This window comes from Mustela lutreola, chromosome 1 (assembly GCF_030435805.1).
Source record: "Mustela lutreola isolate mMusLut2 chromosome 1, mMusLut2.pri, whole genome shotgun sequence".
Classification (NCBI taxonomy): domain Eukaryota; kingdom Metazoa; phylum Chordata; class Mammalia; order Carnivora; family Mustelidae; genus Mustela; species Mustela lutreola.
In genome coordinates, this window is record NC_081290.1 from 48,052,868 (window position 1) to 48,080,451 (window position 27,584).

Here is a 27,584-nt window from a genome sequence, read left to right on the forward strand (position 1 = left end):
TCAGATAAACCTCATTTACCAAAAATCAGGTGAACAGATGCATAAGGAAAACCCACAACGGTCATATGATGATTATGGAGCAAAATACCAGAAGACAGCAGCCCCAGAGTTGGAAAGGTTGCTTCTGGAAAACAGACAGGAGTATGAGGAGGGATGGGGCAAGTGACAACAGCAACTTGTAAACTCTATAATAAACTATTAGATTTTCAGCCTTGACAAAAATAATGTCAAAACCTTTTTTAAACAATGCCTACCTCTGCATCCTTAGTTGGGATTAGAGAGGGAGCCTCCCCTCAGAGGACAGTTTCCAAAGGGCTAAGTGCCTGTTTGCACCCTGTCTCCTGGCTGCTTCTTACCCCGGCCCTCCAATTGTCCAAGTCCATTTGGAAGTGAATCACAAGACGCTTGTCCACGTTGTCCCGATAATGAATCGAGGTCAGTCTGGCCACTGGGTCTTGGGTTGATAGCTCTTCTGACTTGCCATTTCACCATGGAAATATGTAAAGAAGAAAAGCACGCACAAGCAATGACAAGTACATCCAGTACTCGGCATGTCAGGTGTCCTATGGCTTGAGGCATGACCGTATACTGAACACTTACAGTAAACCAACCCTGGGCTGAATAGTTAGATTTATTACCTGGTTTTCATTATCTTGAGGAGCCATGCACTACCGTCCTGTAGTTCAGATGAGGAAATTGACATTGAGGAAGGTTAACTGTTGTGCTAGTAAATGACATAACCAGGAGTGGGACCCATCTCTCCAGGTAATTCCAACCCTGAGTGGATGACCGCCCTACAGTGCCAGCTTAGCCCTCTGTACCTGCTTCCACTGTTCTAGAGAGGTACTACTACCATGTATCGTCCTTCTACACACATTTATTTCAGTCAACTCTTCCTTAACACTGGCATGGGGGGGGGGAGGTGGGCTTGGCCATCTTCCTGAGCTTGCAGTCTCATAGGACCTCACATGAAGAGGGACCTCATCCTTGGCTCAAATGCTCTGCCATCAGCATCCTGAAAATCCAAATCTTTTAACTTTGGCTTGTCTGTGAAGTCCAATGGGACAACGGAGCATGTGTGGGAGCTTAATGGGCAATCTGTGTACCCACAGTCCCTTGCCACCCCACTCGTATAGCCCACTGGCAATGCCCCTGAGCACAGAATTCAAGTAGACCCACAACGAGCCTAAGGGCAGCAAGACCCCAAGCCAAGTACAAGTGTTAAGTCTGCAACCGAGTATCCCAGGATACCGACAGTCACAGGAAGACACACTTCCCATTCAAACCAGCACCTTCCTCAAGCACCGCAAGAGAAATGAGTGAGGAACTCTATTTACCCCTCCTCACTCATGTTTCCTCTCTGTTAGCCACTCATCTAGGCTGGAATGATGACATAAAAGGAAAGGTCAGCCTCTGGTGCTTCTCTTCATTGTCCTTACTCATCAGTAAGGTAGGGTATGGATGGACATAGACACGCACACATCAAGAGGAGAAATAAAAATGGAGTTTTATGCAGCATTCCCGCTGTTCTGGCAGGAACAAGATACACGTACGAGCGACAAAAGGAGTTGTGTGATTTCAGCAATCCCATGTGTGAGTTGAAAGCTCTCATGTTTACATTTAAAATGGACATTTCATGATATGAAAATGAATCGCAACATACATGCTAATAATTAATATTTAAATCTTAGAAGCACTACCCATCAATACTTTAAAAGCCCTAAATCAGGAGAGATCACTGAAGGAAGGAGAGCTTTTGTATTTAGTGCCTATAATGGCACTTTCCCTCTGCTTCTGAACCAGGGGCCCCACAGATGATGCAGCTGACCCCAGTGATGGAGAGGTGGGTCATGATATTGAAGAGACCCTAATGTTTTTAGGAAACAGACCCAGGAGGCCCCTATTTCTCTGGAATGAAAAGCAATACAGTCCTTTGGATTTGTCTTTTTTTATTTCTCCCTTCCCACAACCAGTAAAAAAAAAAAAAAAATTACAATCAACATGGGTACAAGGATCCAATTAAAAAAAAAAAATCAGCATGCAAGAGGGCCACAGCCCTGCCCAGGCTTAGCATACATATTTACAGGGCGTGTGGCCCTGGGTGCAGCTACAGAGGCACATTGAAAAGGCGGTATTATGAAATATACAAAGGTGCTTTCTTTCTATTTTATCGTAGAACCCGGCCTCATTTCCAAATGACAGCACTACAAAACACAAATCACGCTACTACTTACTATGTAACTTACAAAAAATGCTGTACAGATGTGCGACTATAAATATATGAGTATAAATGGCTCTGTTTGGGAACTGGTATCTACAGGAGCTAAGGGTTAGAGGGCGGCTCAGTTCGGCATCCCAACCTGCTAAGTTGACACATAAGCCAGGATGGGGGAGAATGGGATCTTGGAGTGAGGCTGTGCGGAACTCTCTCCCCCAGACCCGAGAGGCTCCCTCCCTTTCCCGGGGGCAGACTGGGAGTGTTCAGCGTGAGAAGCGGTGGAGGGAGTAGGTGTAGACAGCAGGCCACTCTCAAAGGCACAGAGAAGAAGGCATCAGGAGCAAGGAGGAGCACAGCCCATGGACCCACAGCCACACACGGACCCCTAATGCTACTTGATGATCACCGTTCTGGGGGCTGTCTGGCCATGCCCTGGTTTCTGCCCTTTGAGAAAAAGGTTGGATCTCCGCAGGCATGAAGAGAAGGCAGGAAATTGGAGCTTGCCTATCTATGGGAACGCGAGAGAATGCTCGAAGAGTTTTTGGCTTGGATGGATGAATGGAAGCTGCCCACCGAAAAGCTGACCCAGACATCTATCTTGCAATTGTCCCATGTCTCCTGGGATTCACGGTGGCAGCAGTGGAGGGGATCAGAGGGGCTTCGGATCTTATTCCAAAAGACTCAACGAGGGCAATTTTATCTGATCAAAAGGGTAGCACTGGGCTCTAGCCTGATGGTCAATCTGGCTTTTAGAGTAGCCGAGTCAAGAGCCCTAGGCTCTTGTACCAGATAAACCATCTCTACCCCAGTGCTCCCCATTCCCTAGCTCTCATCCTCCCAACTGCCCAGATCAGGATTTGGACCATTCACTTCTTGGAAAGATGGAGCCAACAGGGGAGCCAAAGTGCACTCTGAACCTCTTGGTAGCTCAGATGCAGCTCCTGCCCTAAGAACTTGGGCAAGGACACAGCAGGGAAGCTTAGGTGAGCCACACCTGTCTAGGTGAAGACACCCAACGAGGGACTTGTGGAGCTCTGGCAAAGGGTAAAGGCCCACCCTGTGGTCCTCACCAAGTCTCCACACAATTACACTATTCCCACACCCTCCCCACCCAAAGGGTCTGGTCTGGGGCAAGGGCTCCTGGGGGCAACTGCTCTTGGCTGAGGCAAATCTTTGGTAAATAAGAGAGATGGTAGAGTATTCTCACCATCACATACGCATGTAACATGTACATCTTGGAGAACCTTCCATAAATCCCTCCCTCAGGGGTTTTTTGGAAGAGGACTGCTGGAGTCTGAAAAACGGGTTCTGTGGAGCCAGCCAGCTGGGCAGGGCTGGGCAGTGTGATCATCTGGAGGCATTCTCTGTCCCAGTCTTTCAGGATTACTGAGCACATCTTGTAGGCGGAAGCTCGGGAGTCTGCACCGAGATGGAGCCACTGTGCAGGCTACCGGGCCAAGGGCCATGAAAGCGGGGGCTGATGTGAACAGCTTTCTGAGGAGGAATGGCTCCCCGCCAGGCAGAGGAAGGCCCGCGGAGACCGATGGGCTGCTGGGGGGCGCCCCCTCCTACCTCCGGGCCACCCCTACAAGGCGGTGCTGCTAGTGATGCTTCTGGTGCCCCCGGCCTCCCCCTGAGCTTGCGGGGGCCCATCTGGGGCCTCCCGGCTCATGGCCACGTTATCAAAGGCCTCGGGGACCTTGATGGGCAACTCAGGCTCCTCCTCGAGGTTCTGGCAGCAGCCACTGCAGCGGCAGCACGGTGGGCAGCCGCACAGCAGGCAGCACGTACGGCAGCAGAGCCGGCAGCAGAGACAGCAGCGGTTCTGGCAGCAGCCAGCGAACAGGGAGATCAGGTCGTCCCAGGGCTTCAGCGAGTGCATCCACAGTGGCAAAAAGTTCCAGTTCTGGAGCCTTCCGGGCAGGATGCGCGGGCAGCGCGACTGCAGGAGATTGAGGACCACCACCAGGAGGATCACGAAGATGATTGGCACGCCCACGCCCACCAGCACCGGCCAGCCGGCCAGCGAGAGGCCGAACACAGCCAGCGGGATCAGGAAGAAGAAGAAGATCAGGTAGAAGATGGCAAACCAGCGGTACTTGGAGGAGACAATGCCCAGGCCCTTGGCCAGGCGGATTGGCAGGCGGGTGAAGGGGATCGGGTACCATAGCATGATGCCCGAGATGTTGAAGAAGAAGTGGCACAGGGCGATCTACAACACAAGAGAGGGGACAGGTGAGTGGGTCTGGTGCCTGGGGGAGTCAAGGTGATGGGAGGGTGGTCTACTGGTCTACAAGGCATCCTGAGCAGAGGCAGGGGTCTTCCTGATCTTCAGAGCACAGTTCAGAATGGGCCTGATGAGGAGGAAGGGAAGCTCTGTGCCCAAGTAGCCTGGCTCCAGAGGTCACACTCTGCTCCTTCCCCATGTGCCCATTAGGTGCCAGGCATCACAAGAGGGGCTCGGGACTAGTCTGTCTGATACATTAAGCAATAGCTGTGTGTGGTTGCTGAGCACATGACCACGTGGCTAGCCCACATGGTCTACATGAAATGGGCTGCAAGTCCAGAACACATACTTAGTGTCCAAGACTTAGTCCGAAAAAGAAGGTAAAACACGTTACCAGCTTTTAAATCGATTATAAGTTGAAAGGATAATGAGTTAAATCAGATACGTTATTAAAATGGATCTCCCTGTTTTAGTTTTTTAAAATGTGGCTACTGAAAATTTCCAATTACGTGGGTGGCTCAAATTTATATTCTACACTCAGATTTCTGTCCAGACAAAGTCTCATGAGATCCTTAGAATAATCCTAATAAGATACGGTTCCTGGGTTTCTGATGATGGAACTGATGCTCAAGGTCAGGTCACCTGTCTAAGGTCACTTAGCCTGGAAAGGCAGGACAAGAATGCCAATGCCAAAGGTCTTGTCCAAGTAATCGAGCTGATCCAAGCAGGTCCTCCTCATTCTAAGCCCAGAGCACAAGCGACCTCCCAGTGTCCAAGCAGAGTTCCCCAAGTGGAGAGCAAGGAGATGGTAGTGTGGTATTTATGCCTCTTGAATACTCTTCCCACTGCTAACAAGTAGTGGCCACCCCACCTGTTTAAACCACCACCAGGGATGGGAGTGGTCTCATGGTTTTGAACACAGAAAAACTTGGCTTTTGTTCAAAACCATCTGCTTGCAAGCCCACAAATGGTACTTAGCTCCCCCAGAGCCCCCAGCCTGCACAGCCTTTCCTAACCTGCAGTGAGCTCCTCAGGGTATTGCCAGGGCTGGCCAAGGCAGCCAGAATGGCGGTGGTGGTGGTGCCGATGTTGGAGCCCAGCGTGAGCGGGTACGCCCTCTCGATGCTGATCACACCAATACCTGGTGGGAAGATACAGAAACTAGAGTATCAGCTTCAAGGGATGATGCGAGATGGTAATGGCAACAAGATGGGGAAGCCGAGGAGAAACTCACCGATCAGGGGGGTCATAGCGGATGTGAAGACGGAGCTGCTCTGCACGACAAAGGTCATGCCTGCCCCCACGAGGATGGCCAGGTAGCCCGTCACCCAGGCAAACGGAAATGGAAAATCTAGGAGACAGAGGTAAAGAAAGCTGTCACAGGTTTCCTAAGGAGGCCTGGATTGGGGGTCCAGCTGGCACCTCCAGAGGATCTGGGGGGGGGGGGGATGGGCTGGGCCAGAAGGTCAGGTTGTATGGCAGCCTCCCCAGTGCCATGGCCAGAAATTAACAAATGGGATTTTTAGAGTCCTTTCCCCTTGCATATTCAGATGGTAGAGCCAAGAATGTGTGTGTGTGTGTGTTATGAAGGCAAATACACACACCCCCAAAATTCTGATGTTGAAACCCTAACTCCCAGTGTGATTATAGCAGGAAGTGGAGACTTTGGGAGGTAATTAGTTCATGAGGGTGGAGTCCTTATGAATGGGTTAGTGCCCTTATAGAACAGAGATCTTCCTTTCTCTCAACTAATGCCATAGGAGGACACAGTGAGGAGGCGGCCATCTGTAAATCAGGAAGTGGGACGTCACCAGATCCTGACCATGCTGGTACCAAGCCCAGACTTCCCAGGCCTCAGGACTCTGAGAAATACATTTCTGTTCAAGCTACTGAGCCTAGGATAATTTGTTACAGTAGCAGAACTAAGACTCCACCCAAATAACCACCTTCCTACCACAAAGCACTTGGAGCACTGGGACCTCTGTTCTTCTGCCTGGCCTGGTCTCCCAGTACCATAGATCCTCCATCTTTGTGAAGGAGCATGGAGGCAGGACGGGTAGCTCAAAGTCCCACATATGGAGCTCTCAGGACTGCCCATACGGCTCAGACCCTGCCCACCCAGCAGGTGCCCAGAGTGACCCAGCTCAGCCACATGGCTACCCTGGGACAACCCTGGGAGGCGGATATTCTTGGCCTCATTTCACTGAGGTTTCATGGGGAGGTGATGTCCTTGGCCTGGCAGTCTCTCTCACCAGCCAGGACGCCATACTCATCAGCAGCTTCTCCTCGCCAGTGGGGCTGCGCTGGCTGCCTCAAGATGCTGACATATTACCCGCGATCACATTTTCTTCCCAGGAGTTGAAGGGACATGGGGAAGAGGGTAGACATCTATTACCCTTTTCCTAAGGGCTCCTGACAAAGCCCAAAGCTCTGGGCATAGGAAAACCTGCTGGAAGGAAGTCTTGTCTCACAGATCTCTGGATTTGAGCCCCCTCTTCCTCAGGACCTTTCGAACATGACAAAAGCTAGTGCCTACTTCCCCAGACTCTACCCAAGACACCAAGGAAGATTTCAAGGGCAAATGGGATCTCAACTTCTTCAGCTTATCAGATCCAAGAGAGAAACTCCATGCAGAGGCCATTGCTAGATAAAAATCTAAAGGAGTCACCCCACACCAGGAGTAGCCATAGTTATGCCATGCCCTAGAGAACCCAGAAATGGCAGGAGGGGGGGTGAGGGTACCTACCAGTGTTGAGGGTCTTCTTGATGACAATGGCCACCTGTCCCCGGAGCACAGAGCCCAGGAGCTTGACGATCATGATCAGGCAGCCGCAGAGGACCAGCAGGGAGACTAACAGCAGGATGATGCCAACAACAATGTCCGGGAGGTTGGAATTCACAAAGATGTGCTGGCCTGAAAAGACCATGGAAAGCCCTTGTTAGGAGGGCCATTCCCTCCGCCCCCTGCCAAGGCCACTTGGTACTCATTCCCCCAACATCTTTCTGTATGACAGTAACAGAATCTTGATTGTTAGCTTGACCTATGGCAACCCAGAACAAAGACCACACTTCCTAGCTGCCTTCTACAGCGAGGTGTGACCCTGAGGCTTTGTTCTGGCCAGTGGGAGCCTCATAAGGCCAGAACAGGAGGTGAAATCCTGTAGCCGCAGAGCTAGTCTGGGCATTCTTCTACTGCTAACTCCCACACAATATTCTACTCGTGAAACTGAGGATACTTACAACGGAGAGTCTGAGGAGCAAAGTGGGGTAAGGATGGACAAGTCAGAGTTGGAGCTATCGCTAACTGGAAGCCTCATTTTTTTGTAAGTCCTGCATGGCCCCATGATTATATAGTTTTACTGATGGATGGCTAGCACCAAGAACACAGGAGGTGAACTCATGGACACTGTGAGGTCAACCACACTTAAAATACTTGCTGCTCAGAATGAATGTGGCCATATGGTGGGGAGAGGAGGAAGAGAAGCAGAGATACACACACGGGCAGATAAGGAATGATAAGAATTAAAGATGTCGGGATGCCTGAGTGAGTCGGTGGCTTAAAACCTCTGCCTTCGGCTCAAGTCATGATCCCAGGGTCCTGAGATTGAGCCCCACATCGGGCTCTCTGCTAAGCGGGGAGCCTGCTTCCTCCTCTCTCTCTCTCTCTGCCTGCTTCTCTGCCTACTTATGATCTCTGTCTGTCAAATAAATAAATAAATAAATAGATAAATCTTAAAAAAAAAAAAAAAAAAAGAATTAAAGATGTCTGGGCCAACATTCCAGAGGCAACAGTCTAGCTTCTTAAAGAATCAGAGCATCACATAGGCTCACTGCCTTGATCAGGGCTTTGGCTCCAGGGTCTTGAACGGGGCCTAATGGACAGCAGGGACTCGTGATTTTAGGGTCAATGTATCTGTTCTGTTCCATGTGGGCCCTACATCTCCTGCAAATCTGGTGGGTGCCTCCCTAGAGCACAGAGGATACCAATGCATCCCGAGGGAGGACTCCGGAACCTATTGCTGAGCTCTGGTGCATTATGGGACCGCCAGAGGAACTGGGCCTCAAGACCTAGTTCCGCCCCCTACTGTGGGACCCTGGACCTGTCCTTGAGACTTAGTTCCCGCTGCTGTGAAAGTGCATAGTTCGTGACTTGGAATAATGCTGGTGTTCAGTGAATCCTAATGCACCTTCACCTACTGGGCTTCATGCAGAGTAAGAACACTGTCAGCGGCCCCCAGCACCCATCCCCACGGCCGACACTGTTGAGACCCACTCACACTTGGCAATGTTCTCCTTGGAGGTCACGTTCTTGATAGTCCAGGTGTACAAATCATTCGACCAACAAAGCGAAGGCGAGGTGCAGTTCTCAGGCGAAGGGACAGTGACATTCATTTGAGTCTGAATGACAAACATTGAGAAATGGTATGTAGAGTCCACCCTACGCACTTTTGATGGGGACTAGCAGGCAATGTGGCAAGTAGGAGGGAGACACACATCAGCATGTGTTTGTACGCGTGATGCACTGTTTCCACGGGTCCCTCCATCAGTGGGAACACAGGTGCCAAAGGTAAGCCAGGAGACATGAAAGTTACAAGCCAGGAATAATGTATCTGCAGTGCGGGGTGTGGCAGAATGGGCTGGGTCTGTCCTACTGCGTTATCTGTCCATCCAGCATTCAAAAACTTGTTTCCTTAAGGATTCTCACAGGCCAATATTTACTTCCTCTTACCTCTCATTTGCCCACGCTGCATTAAAAGTTTTGCCTTAAGCACAGGTTCAAGAGTTTGCCCACCTAGCAATATTCTTAGAAACTCACCACATTGGTCAAAGTTTTGCACCAAATCTTGATCAGACTCTTGTTTATGGCGGCTTCATCATTCATTGCAATTTGGCTGATAACCTTCTTATCCAGCTGAGGAAGACAACAGGTGGGAGACAGTAAGCATGTCCTCAGCACTGGGGAGGGACCCACATGAAGAAGGTTCTACTAAAGGGGCTTCAACAACATAAGCCCAACGGAGAGCCCCTGCTGGAGTGTGTCAGGACTCACTCCATCTGCACCCCCAGGATGGAGCACCGCACCTGGACGGTAGCAGGTATTGGACAAAGGAATGATCGTATCAACAACAGTCTGGCAGCTGGGAAACACACAACAGATGGTCATTGAGTGACAGCAAAACCCAGAAGGTAAGGGTGGTAAGGGGCAAGGTCAAAACTGACCCATTTTCCAAGGCAACAACCACAAAAAACCTTTTAAAATTTATTTTAGTAATATTTCAATGGCCCTAGGGAGCAGAGGGGCGAGATGGAAGGGAAGGACAGCAACCTTTCTCTTGGGATAGGAGTAGGGTAATACTTTTCCCATGAGCCCCTGGGTGCTGAAGTCAGTAGGGGGACTAAAATGGCCCAAAGTGTCCAATGGAGCCTTTTGAGTTTCGAGAAGCGCTTGTCACACGCTCCCACCCCAATAAAGATGATATATGTTGAAAGTCAAGGAAAACAAAAAGGCCAGTTACGATACCCAGTGTCCCCAGAGTCTCACCTCCCATGGCCTTTTTCAGAGGCATTATAGACCCTCATACTTCTCTACTATCCCTGCCCAGTTAGGAGAGGAGGGGAGTTAGGGGGAAAGGGGGAAGTTAGCTCCTTCCTTTCCCTCTCTGAAGGAAGCTGGGTTACCTGGATTATGAGCTTGGTGAAGGGGTCTGTGATGACTTTCAGAAGTGCTGGGGCATCTTCTCCATTCTTGAAGTGAAAGGTCTCCACCACCAAATCGGTCAGGGTCTCCAGGTAATGGGTGGCTGCCTCCAGGGGCAAGAGCACCAACACAGACAGCCAGTTGAAGAAGTCATGGACAGTAGCTCCCGCAAATGCCCTATAAGAATCCCAACCCAAGCCAACAGTTGGATTAATCAACAAGCAAGTAGGTACCAGTCTAGGCAGGTCATGGATGGCATTATCTGCTGGTGGGGGGGGGGGGGTCACCTCTCTGTCTATATTCACATTCTCACAGCAGTTCCCAAATGGTTGATATCAATATCCCCATTTGGCAGATGAGAAAACTGAGGGCCAGCAAGCAAAGAGGAATAGATGACCACTGCCTGGGTACTGGGTCCAGGACCCCTGGACTCCCACTGCCCAGTAGAGGCTACCCCACCAAGCCAGATAGCACTCAGTTCTCTCTGCAGGGGATGGGGGGGAAGGGAAGTAGACAGGTTATGGCCATAACAAGGAGCTGCGTGATTCATCCAAACCACTTCTGAATCACGCCATTGAGGACAATCTTCCTTTGGAAAGCTGAGGGTCAGTGGTATGGTGGTGACCAAAGCCATCAACTGAATTCTTAACTTTGTTAAAATCTTGAGACTCTGATGAACCGTTTGAATGGCCTGCACAGAAAACAGGTCAATATACACTACAATTTATATCTGAGAAGGTTTGCACGGTCCTCTGAATTCCATCCTATCTCCAGACTAACAAGTGAGATGTTTTTCCTCAATAAAAAAGTTTTCCTTTAAAAAGTATCTGCATGTTGGGCTTCTGGGTGGCTCAGTTGGTTGAACACGTGCCTTCAGCTCAAGCCATGATCCCAGGGTCCTGGGATCAGATCAAGTCCCAAAGACGGGCCCTTGGGATTGGATAGAGCTCATGGAACTGGGCAGGGAGCCTTCTTCTCCCTCTCCCTCTGCCCTTTTCCCACCCTCACCCCCCACTCATGCTCTCTCTCAAAAATAAGTAAAATTTTTAAAAAACAAAAAACGCATCTGCATGTGCAAAAAACCACCCCAAACAAAAAAAAGGACTTGAACAGACAGAAGCTAATAAACCTGTGCAAGAAATGCTTAACTTCACTAGTAGTAAAATTTATTTACATTTATTTACTTATAAGTACAAATCTTTACCTTCCATATCAGCTAATATTTTAAAAAAGTAACCTTTTCTTCCAAGAGAAGGTGATTTAAGACATCTTCACAAAGTGATACAAATATTTCTTAGTTGTTTGGCAAAATGTTTTAAGAGCCTTATATTATAGGGGTCGGATATAGTCATTACTTTTCTGAAAACCCACGAGGTGTTCCAAACCACCAGGAAAGAATGATGCACATCTCCAAAGACATTACTGAAAGCAATCTATTAAAATAATCCAAACGAGGGCTGGGCTAGTTCAATTTTATTCCTATGTGCAGCCATTTTCATAGATCATGTTTATATTTGGCAAGTTTATATTTCATATGTAGCAGTGAAGAGCCCAGAATCTGGAAGAAAACCTAGACTGAGTCCCAGCCATGCCCCTTAGGGAAGTTATTTAACCTCTTTGTGTTTCTGTATTAATGAAATGGGGCAAAGAAAAGTCTATTCAGCTTCTTGAGAAGATCAAATTAACAGCCGGCCCTGGATAATGTTGTATCCGTTCTCAAGACCCTTGGGACATTTCATCAGGGACCAAAGAAGGTTAGCCGCGTCTAAGCAGAAATGAGCAGCTCTGAGGACCTCTGCCACCTGCCAGCTCACCAGCTGATGAGGGATGTCATCTGCTGACGACACAGCAGCCTGCTTACTGCTGTCTGCCCGACCTGTGCAGAGACCGCATCACGTAGACAAAGTACTTCTGTTTTAGAAACTTCTGGAAAAAGTCCATCTGTCAGAAGGCAGGCTGAGAACGTGCTTCATTTTCCCATTAACCTTTCGGAAGGAAGGTGTACCCTCTGCCTGTTTCAACCTGCCCCATTTTCCGATCTTCTTCACCCACAAAAACTATATTTTGCCTTTTATTGGCATGCAGGTAAAGTACAAAGGGAAGGTGGCAGGGGTTGAGCTCAGCCCAAAGAGGAAGCTTTAGGAGGTTATAATTATTTCTGACTCAGCAGGATAGTAAATCCTATCCTAACTGGCCTTGTTTTAACTACACCACACGGCAGGGAAGCTTCTAGCTAGGGCTTGCCTTTAGGGAGCTCTTGAATGCATGCCAAGTACCTGGCTAAGCATTTACCTGTAGGACTGGGTTTAGTCCTTTGGACAATGAAGGTGACAGACAGCCAGTGATCCTGGCGATGCTGACCACGGAGCTGAGTTTCATCAGCTGGTAAGTATGTGATTCCAACCCGCAGCTGCATTCTACTATGGCTACTTCTAGGAGCTCTAGCAATGACCAGCATATCTGCACTGGCTGATTAAAGGTAGTTATGAGGACCTGGCCCAGCAAAAGCTGATTCTGAGCCTCCTACCTTCTGAACTCATTCCGGTCTCCTGCCTGCATGAGCGCCACAATGGTGTTGGTGATTGAGGTCCCAATGTTGGCCCCCATGATAATGGGGATGGCTGCACGCACACTCAGCACTGGAAAACGGGAGAGAGAAGGTTAGGGAGTTAGCAAGCTTAGAACGACAGCCTGGCCACATTCCCAATGTGGCCCAAGGCAGGATGACCTCAGTCAAGCTGGTAATTGCCAAAGCAGCCTTTCCTCATGATTTTGGGGTCAGCACCAGGCTACGAATCTGATGCAAGCTGGGACAGCTCACAGAAATATGCACGTGTACCCCAAAAAAATTTCCAGCATATAATCTCAGGGACTCCACAGACTCCACAGAGAAGCCCTTCTGTGGAGCCCAGCTTACAAGTGCCTTTCTCAATTTCTCTATGCTCCCTATTACAGGTGCAAGGCCAGCTCAGGCGACAACAGGAAACAATGTGTAAGGACTTGTGTATTTATTACGGGAAATTTCTTTTTCTAAGACAAGTTAGTACACTACCACAATGTTCTAACATATGAAAGCAAAGCTATATATTTTTAAGATTTTTATGTATTTATTTTAGAGATAATATGAGCCAGGGGAGGAGCAGAGGTAGAGGGATGAGCAGACTCCCGCACTGAGCACAGAGCCTAACCCGGGGCTCAATCCCACCACCTGAGACTATGACCTGAGCTGAAATCAAGAGTCAGACACTTAACTGAGGCACCCAGGTGCCCCAAAGGTAAAGTTATTTTGAAGAATAACTTTTTTTCTGATTTAGCCCAGGAAAGTTCTAGTTAATTTTGCTAAAAATGCTGGTCTGTGCTGAAAATTAACTAGTTCAAATTGCCCTCCCCCCACCGAGACTCTATCCCAGCTTAGCCAGAGAAAACGATCAGCATGTTCAAGTTCGGAATGCCGGCTTCCCAAGCTCAGTGGTCCCCAAGCCAACGTGTGATGGGATTACATTTTTTTTACTCTTAGCACAGAGCAGTGATGGAAATGTTCCTCATCTACATGGCCCAATATGGCAGCCCCTGGCCACATGTGACTCTTGAGCCCCTAAAACATGGTTAGTACAACCCAGCAACTAATTTTTATATTTAAAGTAACTTAAGCTTAAATAAAATTAAATGGTCATATGTGGCTAGTGGCTGCTGGACTGGACAATACAGTTCCAGAGAATTCAGAGCCAAGTCTTCAAGCCTCAGGGACTATATTTTCAGACCCAACCACAGGAATGAAACAGGAGGCTGCCCAGGATAAGGCAGGACATGTCATAGTTGTGCAAGAAAGGAAGACACCAGTGACTGGCCTGGATGTATTCAGAACAAATTCCAGGCTTCCCAGCAAGACAGGGAAATGCCTGCAGTACGTCTGGGCCCACAGGTGCCTGGACTCACGTGAAGAGGCCACCATGCTGACGACGATAGAGGAGGAGGTACTGGAGCTCTGCACCAGGACAGTCACCAGAACACCAATCACCATCCCAGCTACGGGGTTGGACATAATGGAGTTATTGCTGAAGAACTGTCCAGCCACCTTTCCTGAAGAAAACAAGTGCACGGTTTGGAATGTTAGGTGGGCAGTGGGTATACGTTAGTCTCTAGACACAGCCAGTGGGTTGGGTGGGGGGTGGGAAGGTGAGGCCAGTCTCCAGCCCAGCTGGTACCTCCAGACTCTTACTTCCATGGGCTTCTTCCCAGCGCTGCCCTGGCACCATGTCTCCCCTTCTGTGACCGAGCTCCCAGTATACCCCCACCACCCAGTATATCCCTTCACCCTGTAGCCTCCCACATCTCTGCCATTCCTTTCCACAGCAAGCCCTCCTCCAGCCTTCTCTGGTCACCAACAGCCTCGACTCTACTTGGCCCAGTGTGTGTCAGTGAGTCTCCTGATGCCCTAATTCCCCGTTCAGATTTATCTCCCAGGAATGGATATTCTCATTCTTCTCTGTCCACATTATCCAACCCCCATTCTCCAGCCCCAGCCTAGCCTGAGATGCCCAAGACCACCGATCCATTCCCCAACCCATTTACGGAAGACCAGGGCCCAGAGGGTGGAGGCCACTTGTTAGGTACTCAGAGAATGAAACGCCTTGCTGATGCTGCCTTGGACCAGGGACTTGGCAGTGGCATCCAGGAGGCTGGTCTGCCTCTCATCCATCCCCACAAGTGCCCCCCCTTCCCCAGTTCTCCCAGGTAAAAAGATGAGTTCCCAAAGAAGGCACCATGGGGTATAGAAATCTATGGCTTTCCATGTAACTGGGATCTGAGTTTGGAACCCACTGTACCACCTCTAGGCTGTGAAATGAAGGTCTGGGCAGCATGACCTCTTTCGGCATTGACCCCAGGTGGCATTCCAAGTGGCGGTTATCAGTGTCATCCCCTACTGGGGGAACAGAGGGGACCGAGCCCATGCTGACCTCACTCCTGGGTCCCCCACACACTGCACAGCCACCCTCAGTCCTGGAAGATGTTTTGACAACTGCCGAGGATACAGATCCACCAACTCTGGGACCCTTGTTCTTCTTCAGCTAAGGCCCAGCCCTGATTTTCCACAGTTGCTTTAGCTCAAGAGCACTCCTAGCTAATAATCTCTTCAGGTGGGAGGCCCAAGACAGCAGGGATCCCTGAGATAAGTCCCTCTGTCAGACAGCTTCCTGTCTAGAGTCCGTGGATGAACACAGGAGGCCGACAGCTTGGAATTGGCTCTAGCCCTGGCTGCTGGCCTAAAAAAGCCAACAGTCACAGCCTCTTTACAGGCATCAGTTTTCTCTTCTGTAAAATAGGGGTTACGACTTCACAAGATGTCAGGGGACTTCTTGCCCTGAAACAGGCTGAGAGGCTGCAGCTGGAGAGGGCTTGCTGCACTGTGACCATGTAAACCCAGTACCACAAAAATCCCCTCACCCTAGATCTTTGTCCCTTCCATCCATACCTCCAGCCAGCTGGAAGGCACTGCTGAGGACATCCAAGGAACACACGAAGAAGTAGAGAAATCCCAGAAGCAAAATAAATTTCCCAATTCCTTGGAAGACACAGAGGATCTTCCCTTTGGTGTCTCTCTCTGGGGTAGGGGAAAAGGGATGAAGTCTGTTAGTGCCCGAAACTCCGAAATTTGGCAGTGAGCTCAGAGGTCCCCCCTTCTCCCTTCTACACCCTCCCTCTAGGTGGCTATAAGCAAGGCCTAGAGATGCGACACAGCCATAACTGCAGTTTTCAAAGCAATTACCACTATAGTTCATTTAGTTGAAGCCTGTGGTGAGGTGTCTCTAAAGGATCAGCTTTGGAGAGGAGGGGTCCTATGGGGTCTGGGGCACTGATAGACAAGCCAGACTCCATGCTCGGCTGAACCAGTGCTGCTGAGTGGGGCAGTTAAGGGCACTTGGCACCTGCTAAGTGTGGGATCAGAGATAATGGTTCTCCTAAGCACCTTCAAAACAGCACAGGATACTTTCTAGAACGTGGCCGCAAGGTAGCAATCACAGGCTCCACTTGGGGAGGGTTGGGGCGTGCACACATCCTGGAATGCTATGTCCTTGGATGCTATTTTCTCTGCTCCTTCTTACAGCGGTTCTCACTTCCTCTCTCCCAGCTGTCTGAGCTGCATACAGACCCCACACCCTGTACCCAGGAAAGAAATGCAGCATTTGCCTGCATACCAGCCTTGCTGGTTGTATAGTCTATGCAGGCATCTTCTGCAGGCCTCCCTTGATGCCCACATTTAGGTGGGGAGCCCCCCCCAATCCAGGAGCTCTCAGTGAGGGACCCCATCTGTTCACTGCTACATCCCGAACACCGCTCCTGGGAGCCAGTCGGCCCACAGTGGATCATGGGGAGCAGCACAGTGACTAGCGTTCCAACACTGGGACACTCACTGAGTGAGGGAGAACAAAAGGCCCCCTGGTCCTCACACTGTGCTTGGAATTGAAGCCTCCAAGACTGCCAGGTGGCATCCCTAGCCAGGACCTTTGTTTGAAGGGCATCAGAGCAAGGGCAAGAAAGAGGCCAACACAAAGGAGACGATACGATGGAGATTGTGAACCCAACCCTCACTGATGGGAGTCCCTCCTGCCTGCTTTTACCTGACCACTTGATCCCGGTGTCCCGAAGCTCAGGCAGGTCCCAGGGGTCTGCCACCTGGGTGGGCTCCTCTATCAGTGCCACAGTGGAATTGGATGGCAGAAGTTCGATCTTGGTCACAGGGCTCCCGGTGTCATCTATCCAAACGAGCAACAGAGGCCATGAGTCAGACCAGAGTCTCCAGGGGTCCTCACAAAGGCCAAGCTGAGGCAGGATGGGAAACACTTACTTTTGTTGGTCTCCTTGCCTTTCTCAGTTGTGGTGGGCTGCTGACTGGTGACCCCTTCCAAGTATTTATTGGGGTTGGGCTGGGCATTTTCCAGCTCAGGCCAAGGAGCCATGGTCTGTGGACAGAAAACAGAGCTTATAGAAGCAGCCACTAAAAGGCGTCACTCTCAAGTGCTGTGTCAGGAAGAACCAGTGGCTGCAGAGATTCGGGAGAGGTGTAGGGTGTCGTGCTCAGACAACTTTTAAGTGTGGGCTCTTGAACGCCTATTTCCACCTCTGGGTCTCCCTCACCTGCTCACCTCGCTGTCGCTACATCAGACCCCATCTTAGTGTTTTTCCATTCTAGCCTCAAAGTCAGTTGAACTTGCTTCGGTTTCTCTCACTTCCCTCTCTCAGCATCTGTCTTGACTCTCCTTCAGTCAGCAAGGGGATGCAAACCTATCCATCTTCCACTCATGGAACACCAAGTCCTCAAGCCCTACGATGGGTCCCTCATCTGCTTTTTATTTCTAAACTACAGGTCTGCGCCGAACCTCATCCAGGGGACATAATGTATGTGTAGATCCTCATATATGTTCTACCTGCCGGACCCACCACCGAGTCTTCTGTGAGTAGCGTGACCCGCCGGAGCTGGTTTGAATCCCAGTGGTGCCACTTATCAGTGAGTGTGTGTTTAGGAATGTCCTTTCATATCCCTGAGCATAAAGACATAAATGTCTCCCTATCTAGAAAATGTGGATAGTTCTTCATACTTTGCAGGGTTACGAGATTAATGGTGATACCTAGAAAGTGCCTGGCATCAGGCAGGTAATTAGGACTAGGCGATGCGGCTGAATTAATGGCCCTTTGTCACATTCCTTCCAACCTTTGATAGAGACTTCCTCATAACCCATTTTCTCAACAAAGCCTTTCTTGCTTACACAGACAGGAAGTGTGGCTCTTGACACACTTGGAAGTCCACTCCTTGTGGTCCTTGTCTTTTGACACACGTTAGACAAGGGGAGGACAAAGGACTGGAACAAACAATTCACAGAAGAGGAAGTACAGGTGGCTAAAATACTACAAAATAAGAATTTGGCCTCATTAACAACCCAAGATATGCAAAATGGAACATGGAGTTAAGTTTCAACCATCAGATCAGCAGAAAATTATTTCTTAGGTATACTATGCTATGCTAGAGAAGAGGCAGTGAGCAGAGCACCACTATAGAACGCTTCACTTTTTTAAAAACATCTCTAACCTAGTCATTTCACTTCTAGGAATTAAGAATCTAGAAACATTTTCTCCCAGAAAATACAAAACACCTCCCTGTTCCAATCACTTCTTTGAAGAGATGTTCCCAGAATCTGGGTCTGACTCCTTTCCTATTTTTCTTAAATGGATCTACTTCCTGCCTACCAAAATGTAAGCTCTACCCCTCAAATAGAGGCTTTGTCTAGATCTTCACTGTATCCTGGAGGTCTGGAGCTCTGCCTGGCACATCGGCAAGGCCCAATAAATGGGGATTGACCGAATGAACGGGATGCAGACCGAAAAGGCGTTGCCACACTGTCAAAGAGATGAAAAGTAAAAACATGGAAATTGTATTAACCACAGTCCGTCCATGAAGCATAACAGCATGCCACTGAAAAGGTGATGAAGAGCCAGAAGAAGATAAAAAAAAAAAAAAAAAAAAAAAAAAACAACCCAGGAAAATGCTATAGCTAAATTGTGAATAAAAGGTACTTCTTTGTCCTACTCACAGCATGTTCTTGTAGGCTCTGGGACGGCTGCACGGGATTCAGAGTGCGTGATGGGATTGTGGGGGACCTATTCTTCCTCTCTATGAAATTATCAAATTCTCATAAGAGATGTAGCCCAACCCCAGACCCACAAGTTGCAATGGTTCGGGGACACCTGTGGTGGCACTCTTCTTCATCCTAGTAAGCCAAGACCTCATCTGATTCTGGGCGTCCCCATCAGGAGGGGGTTTCATCTGCCTAGGGAATTTCGACTTTTCCAACGAACTGCAGGACATGACATGTTCTTCCACCATCACAAGGAAAAACGTCTTGCAGGCACCGGCTTCCATGAACTGCCTGGCCAGCGAGAGCCTGTACTGACTGAGCCTGGCTGTGCTCAACCTCGCAGCCACCCATTCGGGGAGTTACTGTTCTCCCATTAGACAAAAGAAACTGGGGGATAAGGAGGCTAGGTAACTTACCCAAGGACCCAGGGTGTAGAGCTGTGAGCTCGGGTCAATTTGAATCCCAAGCCTTTTCTGGCAGCCACTCCTGGGCTGGGTGTTCTCTGCAGGCCACTCAATTGGTTTCTAGGCTAGACATTGCTTCTAACGTCTGGCCTTCTGGAGTTGCTGTGCCTGCCACAAGTTCGACTCCTCCCTCGGGCTCAATTAAATTCCTTCTTACAGCTGACCATCAAAGGTGGGGCAAACCCTGCTGTTCTCAAGGCTCGCTAGGGTGGGGCAGGGGATGGGCTTCCTGGAGTTGTGATGGAAGGCAGCTATGAGGCTGGGGCCCTGGCAGGGGAGGTGGGAACTGGGTGGCTGGGGAGGACAACCTAGGCTGGTTGGAGAGAGCTCTAAGCTCAGCTCAAGGCCACTCTGCAGGTAAACTGGCTCAGGTTTGAAATAGCACAGAGATAAGAAAAGACACAGCCAGGTCCCCATGCTTAGGGAAGCATAGCTAAGGGGTCTACCTCTCCCAACACAGGATCCTTAGCCCCAGGGTTTTGGGGAAAGAAGCACTCTTGGGGATCCTCATTTCAGTCAGGCACTAGGCTGGGTAGTTACACAGCGCAGGTGTTCTGAATCCTAGGCCAGCTCTGCCTCAGATACTAAGGCAGTCACTTGACTGCTCTGTGCCTCAGTTTCCCCTCTGCAGAATGGGGCTTATAACAGTCCATAACCCACTGGGTTATTAGACAGCTTCAATCAGTTAATTTCTGCAAAGTTCTTGAGACAGTAACCTGTCTGACCAAGTGGTTAAGGTTCCTCTTCCCAGCACCCCTGAGAGGAGTTAGTGTTATTCCCATTTTACAGATGAGAGAGCCAAAGCACTCAGAGGGGTAGAGCCACTTGGCCCAGGTCCACAGCATGATTTGAGAGGGTCTGACTCCAGAGTTGGTCCTGCCTCTCAGCTCCACGTCTGGAACGCTCCTGGAAGGGATGAGTCATGCAATAATGGCACCAAACGTGCACTGTATCTGATTAATGCCTCACTACCAGGCTCATGGAAAGACGCCTCAACACTCAGGCGGTAGAAGTCAGTGCCCCACCTCCACATGCAGAGCCGAGGGGAAGAAGCAACAGCTCGGTGGACTGGGTCTCAAAGCCCCTGCCACTCCAGTTTTTGGCACAAAAGCATTCACCTGCATCAAACTTCAGCCACCTCAGGGCCCCTTGGAGCAGTCAGCACTTCCCCATCACCCCAAACGTTAGCTTCGCTGTTTGCCACCCAGAACTGCAAGGTCGTCTTTGCCAGCCCCCACACCCAGCCAGCACCAGGACCTGCTGACTCAAGCTGGGAACATCACAGCTTGTGGTCTCCAGCTCCCCGTGCCACCTCACCAGGCTGGGCCCCAGTGCCAACCAACACACAGCAGCCTGTTTAACTGGTTTGGGCCCCAGTGCCTCCCAGGGGTTAACTTTGCCAGCACCCAGCTGTGATTGCATGGGGACTCCCCATTTCTTTACTGCCCGGTGCTCCCTAAATGATCCCCTCCTCAGGTCACACTGGCCTCAGTTTGGGACCCTGAACCCTCTCTGTAGGGTGCCACCCTCTGCTCTTGCCTGGGGAGCACCCCTCTTCAGAAGGCCCTCCCCCCATCTTTCAGTCCAAGCCCTCCCTCCACACTTGCCTGAGTCCCACGGGCTCCTCTGACCATCCCCATGTGCCAGGCAGCACTGCCTGTGTGACTCATAGGGCTCCCCGCCACACACACAGTCATTGATTTCTAAGAACAACCACCGTTTAACGAGCTCCAGCAAGGTGCCAGGCACTGTGCTGGGCCATGACACGTAATATCTCCTGCAATCTTTATGCGAGAAAGGGGTCATGCTCATCCCCACTTGCAAACAGGAAAACCTGGAGCACAGAGAGAGATTACGCCGCCACTTGATCAAAGTCACTAGGCACGGGAGGGACAGTTTTTAAACACAGTCAGTGAGGCTGGGACCCTGATTTACAGTATCCTTGGCCACAATGTAAAGGTATTTTCCCGGAGCACTGGTTTTACTCCCGTAACTGGGCGGTGGGGAGGCTGAAGAGTGTGCCTAGTGGGTGACTTACACTGGACACAGGATATTTACATGGAGCCCATGCTCAGCCTTGGCACTCCTGACATTCAGGGCAGATGATGTTTTGCTGTGCCAGTGATCTTGTGTTATCATAGGAGAGACAGCATTCCTGGTCTCTATTCTCAACATACCTCTTCCCCTTAGTTTTGACAACCCAAAAGGTCTCCAGACATTGGCAAATGTCCCTTGGGGACTGAGAATAACTGGTCTATAGAGCTTCAGACTTCACATCCCAGCTACCTGGTTTCAAGTCTCAGCGATGCCATTTGCTGTGTGTCTTTGGGCTAGTTCCTTTGCTTCTCTGTTTCCCCACATGTCAAATTATGCTAACATGACCGAGGAAGGATTGTTATGCTTAAGGGTGTTATGTATTAAAAGTTCTCAGAATAGTGTTTGACACCTTGTTAAACCTTCTGCGGTTTTCAGCTATTGCAGTAAAATAATCAGGGACATTGGAATATAGAGGACAAGACTTCTCTGAATTCAAAATTAAAAAGACAGGACACAAAACATTGCTTTGAGCTTGCAAGGGGCGACTCTGAACTACTCACAGATTTGCTAGGGGTTTCCATATATTTGGCTTATTCTGCTCCAGGGTAGCTTAAAGGAAAAATTTGAAAACCTATTATGATCTTCTACAACCTCTCCTTTTATAATCTTAATTCACTCTAGAATCATACTCCTATCTCTTTGCCATCTCTACAGCCTTCTCTACTGCTGTTTAACTTTGAGGCAAGACCCATATGTTAACGCTTTTTCTCCCAGTGCTCAGTAGACTACATGTCACGGTGCTCCTCACATTTGGGAATGGAGGAGTCCACATTCAGGGTTTGCTGAAGGGAGGCACCAGGTCCCTGACTAGGAAACACATCAAGCCTGCAGTTTACCCACCTCCCCCCACCATAAGCTGGGTTGGACAAGATCTGCTGGATGGAAGACCCGCATCAAGAAACTGGGCCCTGAACATCACAGCAGCCCCACTTGGGAAACTCTCGTCCCCACTTAGGTCAGAAGGATGATTATTCGCCCATTTAAATTGTGTTTTCAGGGACTGGATTTCTGAGTGGTCACCAACTATCCAGCACATACAGAAACAGACACTTCACCCAGTCTAATGTTCAGGGCGCTTAGAGCACGGTGAGCAGTGGGTCAGGTAGACGCCCACTTGCGCTGGTGCAGAGGAACAGGACCTCCCGGCAAGGGCGCCTACCCACTGACGGGCCTCAAATACCAACTTACTCTGTGAGTCCTCTGCTGGCCTCATTCACCTCCAGGCCCTCGTTTTACTCTGGTTTTACTTCTGGTTGCCAGTACCACCAGAACGCAAAAAAAAAAAAAAAAACCAAAAAAAAAACAACCTATGAATGTCTCCACACCTTCTTAGAACTCTTGTCTTCCCTACTGCAATCACTCTTCTCAGCAGCACGGGCACACAGGTTCCACTCACCTCACCTTCCCAGGCAGCAAAACCCTAGCTCTCATGCAGGCTGACCCCGCGGTTCTGGAGGAAAGGGAGGCCCTAGAACCAACGGCCTGTGATAGACCCCAAGGCCGCTCCTCAGGGCCCCTCCTCCAGGCCCCCGGAGCTGCCAGGTCTGCTGCCAGGATAGCGGCCGCCACACAGCACCAAGATAGCACCCCGCAGTGGGTGAAGACCTGGTCTGCGGAGTCCTACCACGGTGTGGGACCCTGAACCTCTCTGAGCCTCAGTTTCAACATCTCCAAAATGCGGACAATCCCATCTCCCTCCCTGAGCTGTTGCAGGATTGACTGATTAATGGGCCTGCGTGAGCCCCTGAGCAGAGGTCCTTGCAGAGTAAGAACGGAGAACTCTTGTGGAATGAATTGCATCATGGACAAGGCACAGCCCAAACGCCACTGGGCCCTAGACCGTAGGCTCGTCTTCTCAGTGCTCAGCACAGCAGCGAACCCTCTGTTAATATCTGTCCAATAAAGGAACCTAAAGCACAAGAGAAAGGCGCTAACACTGTTTTGTGACGGGGGAGTGTCCTATGTGATCCGTGACCTCATTAAATTTTACAATAACCAAGTTCTTTCCAGTTTACAGAGAGACTGAGGCATGGAGAAATTTAAAAAGTCCCATGGCTCCCTGCAAATGGGGTCAGGACTGGAACCCAGGAAGGCCAGTTCCCAAGTAGGGACCCCTTCCACAGACCTCTCAGCCAGGGGCTGAGACAGAGGGACCAGGAATCCTCTGGGCTCCCTCCGAGCCGCGTGCCACCAAGCTCCAGGGACTGGCAGGAGAGCTGGCCAGTATCAAGCTGGCTGATATCGTGCCCCTGCAGGGGTCCCTCCTACTTAATCTTTTAGAGGGCTAGAGATGCCAGCCAAGAATGCTGGAATGACCAGCTGCTGTGCCCACAAAGGCTTCTGGCCTAATGGAGACCTGGATTCAGCAGAGGCGAAACCTTTTTAATAAAGAGTCTCAGCTAAGCAGGAAAAGGTGACACTGAATGAGCTGGGCAGAGGCCCCAACCTGAATCTCAGGCCCTTCTCCCAGTGCAGTGCCGGACACCGGCCTGTCTGGAACCTGCTTCTCTAGGAAGGGACTCTGAGCAGCCGCTGGGGTCTTTGGCACCTTTGAGCACCCCCCAAAGTCTCTCTCCCCAGGGGATCCTCTGATCTAGCTGTTCCCTCGCCCTACCTTCCCAAGGGCACAGTCCAACACTCTCTTGCTACCTGCCAGAAAAAGCAGAGAAGCATCAAGTCATCCACTTTGTCTGTTTGGTACTAATACCCATAAAGATTTTTTGTTTGTTTAACCCCTAGACACGAGGCTGGTGGGGTCTGAGCACACACCTACTCTCTTGCTCCCCACCACTCATCCCTACAACTGCACTGGCTTCTGCAGAATAACCCTTTGGGCTCAACTTCCCACGTCCACATGTGGACTGCCCCGCCTGCCAAGAGGAACTCCTCAGGCCAAGGAGAGGACACTTCTCAGACCTGGGGAACAGGAAAATGTAGGGCACTTGGCAGTCACCCAACCCCTCCACCAGGCATTGTTTGAGCTTCCCCAACCAAGACCAGTGCTGGTGCCGCCTGTACTCAGAACAGCAGCTGCCAATCCAGGTGGGAGGGGGAAGAGGCAGGGCAGCGTCCTGCAGAGAGAGGAGACAGGCCCACTGTCTCCTCCCAGGCAGAGGCCTCCAGCACCGCAGGGAGCACCCCACACAAACTAACCCGTCCCATCTCACATGCACTTCACTTCTGCAAATTTACTTCTAAGCACTTTTACTTTCATGCTAATTCTACCTAGGAAGAAAAACTAAGACACAAAGAAATTAACTGCTTCATGGTCTACAGACTCTACACCCTCAGGAACAATTCAAACTCAGGTAGTTTGAGTCCAATGTTCAATACGCTTCAGAAATCCTTTCAGATGTTGAAAGAATGACCTAGACTTCAAAAATTCCCAAGAGGGCAATGTCTACTTTTTTTTTTCTTTTCCGCAGCTTCTTTCAGCCATCACAAGGCAAAATAATCCCAAAGACACAGTAGTGGGAGGCGGGGAGGGTGCGTGGTAGTTGCGGGGGGAGGTGCGTGGCACAGGAGACGGAAGCAATTGGTCTGGGCTTTGCATTCAGGAATGGCTTTAGTTTAGACTTTTGACAACAGGCACGAAAGGGGTTTTAAAAATACATTTATTCTATCCCTTTAAACCTGGGCTATATTACCAAACTACACCCTCAGGATGCACTTCCAGTGTACTTTTATGAACTTTTAAAATAAATCCTGCCATTCACTTTTAACTATACCAATTCTTGTGCATTGTGTTAGGGGTGGGGGTTAAAAACCCTCATGACTGAAACCACTTTAAACGCATCGCAATCTCTCTGCAGTCCTCTTTTTGCACTCTGGGGGCACTTCTGAATTCAGTGGGATGTCCTGACTACTTCCTGTTGATGCTGCCATTCCCGCAGTCCCTACAGTGGAGTTGGGGGGCGAGAAAGCGGGCAGGCAGGGAGGAAGTGGCTGAAAATGGTGTTAAAAGTTTATTCCAAATCACTGATCCCTAGAAGCTGTTTTCTTCATTAAATTGAATCCAGGATATTTTTATGTCAGCTTAGTGCCTAACAGCTGTAACCCAGACGTCCGTCCACCCACCATCAGGGACTTGTATCCATGAGGTGGTTGAGTGATTTGGGGTGGATTTTGGAAGGGGCAATTTGTTAAACATCCAAACCTTGTACAAGCATGCTCTTCCTGCCACCGGTTCCCGAAGTTACAAAAATAGAGATCATTATCAGCAGGTTGGCTGGCAGGAGCAGAGAAATTCAAACGCTCTGAACAACCTCCAATAATGGTTGCTCCTCTCAGGCACAACTTTTTCAATGCCCAACCCTGAACAACTTTGAGCTCAGGAGTGGGTGCGAGAGGAAGACAAACAGGTCCCAACCAAGCAGAGCTAACACAGAAACTGCTTGTGAATAGAAACAGGGAGAGAGGGGATTCTGAGTGATGAAATCCACAAGCTGCCTCGGTGAAATCAATTATTGTTTGAGAAAGTTGCCACCTCCCTAAGGAAAAGGAGTTGATTCTAACACTCCTACCTCCGGGAATCCGAAGACTGAATTAATTCTGTTCTGTGTGCCACCTGTTTCTGGCCTAGAGATGCTGGGTGCCCTCCCAAGCCGACCACACCTGTGCATATTTCCTTGAACGCCATCCCCCACACTGCTCACCTGGTATCCTCTGACTTTGCAAACACTGAAGAACTGTGGGTTCATAGCCACCTGCTTTAGGTCACACTGCTAGTAAATGACCAAAAAAAGAGAGCCCTGCCGTCCTGATTCCTATGTGGCCCCTTTCATTCCCCCATTTTCCCCTCCCAAGCCACGAATTTCAGTATATGTATCATTTTAGATACCCCCCCACACCCGTGGTTGACTAATAACCGGGTCAGCACTAAGAGCGTCCTCATGGGAGTTGTAACAGCAAAAGCAGTCACACTGAGAACACAAATAGAATCTGATAATTTAGGGAAGGTGTATTTTGTCTTCAGCCCCAAACCAGCCAAGTTCCTGGAGGGGTGAACATCGAGGGCTATCTGAAAGAACCCAGTGTGGTCAGAGTAAATGACAGTTCTTTCCAGGGCAAGGAGGGAGAAGGAAGCGCCCTGGGCCGGCGGGTACTCACCAGCGCTCCTCGCGCAGTTAATGGACCGAAGGAGGCACCCAGGCGGAGCTCAGCCTCTGAGGCCTGAGTATATATAGCGAAGGTGTTGCGCAAAGAGGCCGGCGGCAGCGGCTGTCATCACGCCCCTCGCACATTCCAGGACCGCCTGCCGCCGCCGGGGCACTGCCTACCTGCCGGCTTAATGAGCCCATCGTGACCTCGCCCCGCTTCGGAGGAAAGCCAGGCGCCCAGGCTGCGGGAGAACCTCACTGGGCCCGTGTGCTGAAGGCAGCGCTTGCCCCGCCCCCGCCCAGCGCGGGGCCGCACAGCCCAGCAAGTGGGGGGGCTCGCCAGGCTCCCCCCACCGCGGCCGGCCCCGGCCCCACAATCCCACCCCATCCCCTGCTCTCTGCAACACAAGACCCTGAATCTTCTAGTTTAGCTCCTGTGAGGCTGAAGAGGTCAGAGAAGTTGAGACACAGATAAAAGCCAACTGGAAACTCAGGGACAAATCCTTCCAAAACAAAGCCAGGATTGTTTGGCCTTATCAGTCTTTGGGGTGCTTTCTGCCCTCCTAGCCTGGACTCTGCAGTTAAGACACTTGGCCAGCTGGAGCCCTGGGTCTGCCACGGGGCTGGGCTGAATTAGCCAGGTTGAGTAAGGGGAGAGGGGCTGATCTTAGCTCTAGACTGGTGCTCCTGCCAGTTCATCTGGGCTTTGGCAAACTATGTCCCTAATTTCACCCTCTTCTGCCTTGTGTACTCCCCATGTGGCCCCACAGCTTTGTCTGGTTGTGAGAGGACTTGTCCCAGGGAAAGCCTATCATGGCACTTACCCTAAGAGCTACCCAGTTAGGTGAGGGCTGACCCCCGATGATCACACAAACCCCTTGCGAGGAGGGACAGTAGCTTCCTTTCTAGTGGAGGCTTCTGGAAGGGTTAGGGGGCATGGCACAGTGTTACTCAGGTTTGCTAAGCGGAGATCAAACCTCGATCTTATTGCAAAACCTCAATCTTATTGCAAAACCCAGGCCCCTTCCCTCCGCCGCATAATCCTGGTTTTACAGTGAAGGTAAGTGAGGCTCAGTTTACCAGTAGCTCTGCTGCACACAGAGGAAGTGTGGAAGGACCCATGGGTTTAATCCCCAAACCAAGAGCCC

The 27,584-nt window shown here is 50.2% G+C and overlaps 1 protein-coding gene across 2 annotated transcripts; it reads right to left on the reverse strand.

The window, feature by feature from the left end:
* Positions 1-1,489: 1,489 nt before the first annotated feature.
* SLC34A2 (solute carrier family 34 member 2) lies at positions 1,490-26,604 on the reverse strand. Of its 2 annotated transcripts, none has more exons than XM_059164343.1 (13): positions 26,447-26,604; positions 16,991-17,105; positions 16,764-16,898; positions 15,617-15,745; positions 14,080-14,223; positions 12,671-12,782; positions 10,125-10,320; positions 9,262-9,357; positions 8,723-8,843; positions 7,192-7,359; positions 5,680-5,796; positions 5,462-5,586; positions 1,490-4,430 (listed from the first exon to the last, which is right to left on the reverse strand). In XM_059164343.1, the coding sequence occupies exons 2-13, from the start codon at positions 17,100-17,102 to the stop codon at positions 3,804-3,806; spliced, it is 2,082 nt and encodes a 693-aa protein (XP_059020326.1). In that variant the 5' UTR covers positions 17,103-17,105; positions 26,447-26,604; the 3' UTR covers positions 1,490-3,803. The 2 variants fall into 2 exon arrangements, with proteins under 2 accessions (XP_059020326.1, XP_059020335.1); XM_059164352.1 differs by lacking the exon at positions 26,447-26,604 and adding an exon at positions 19,193-19,213.
* Positions 26,605-27,584: the final 980 nt, after the last annotated feature.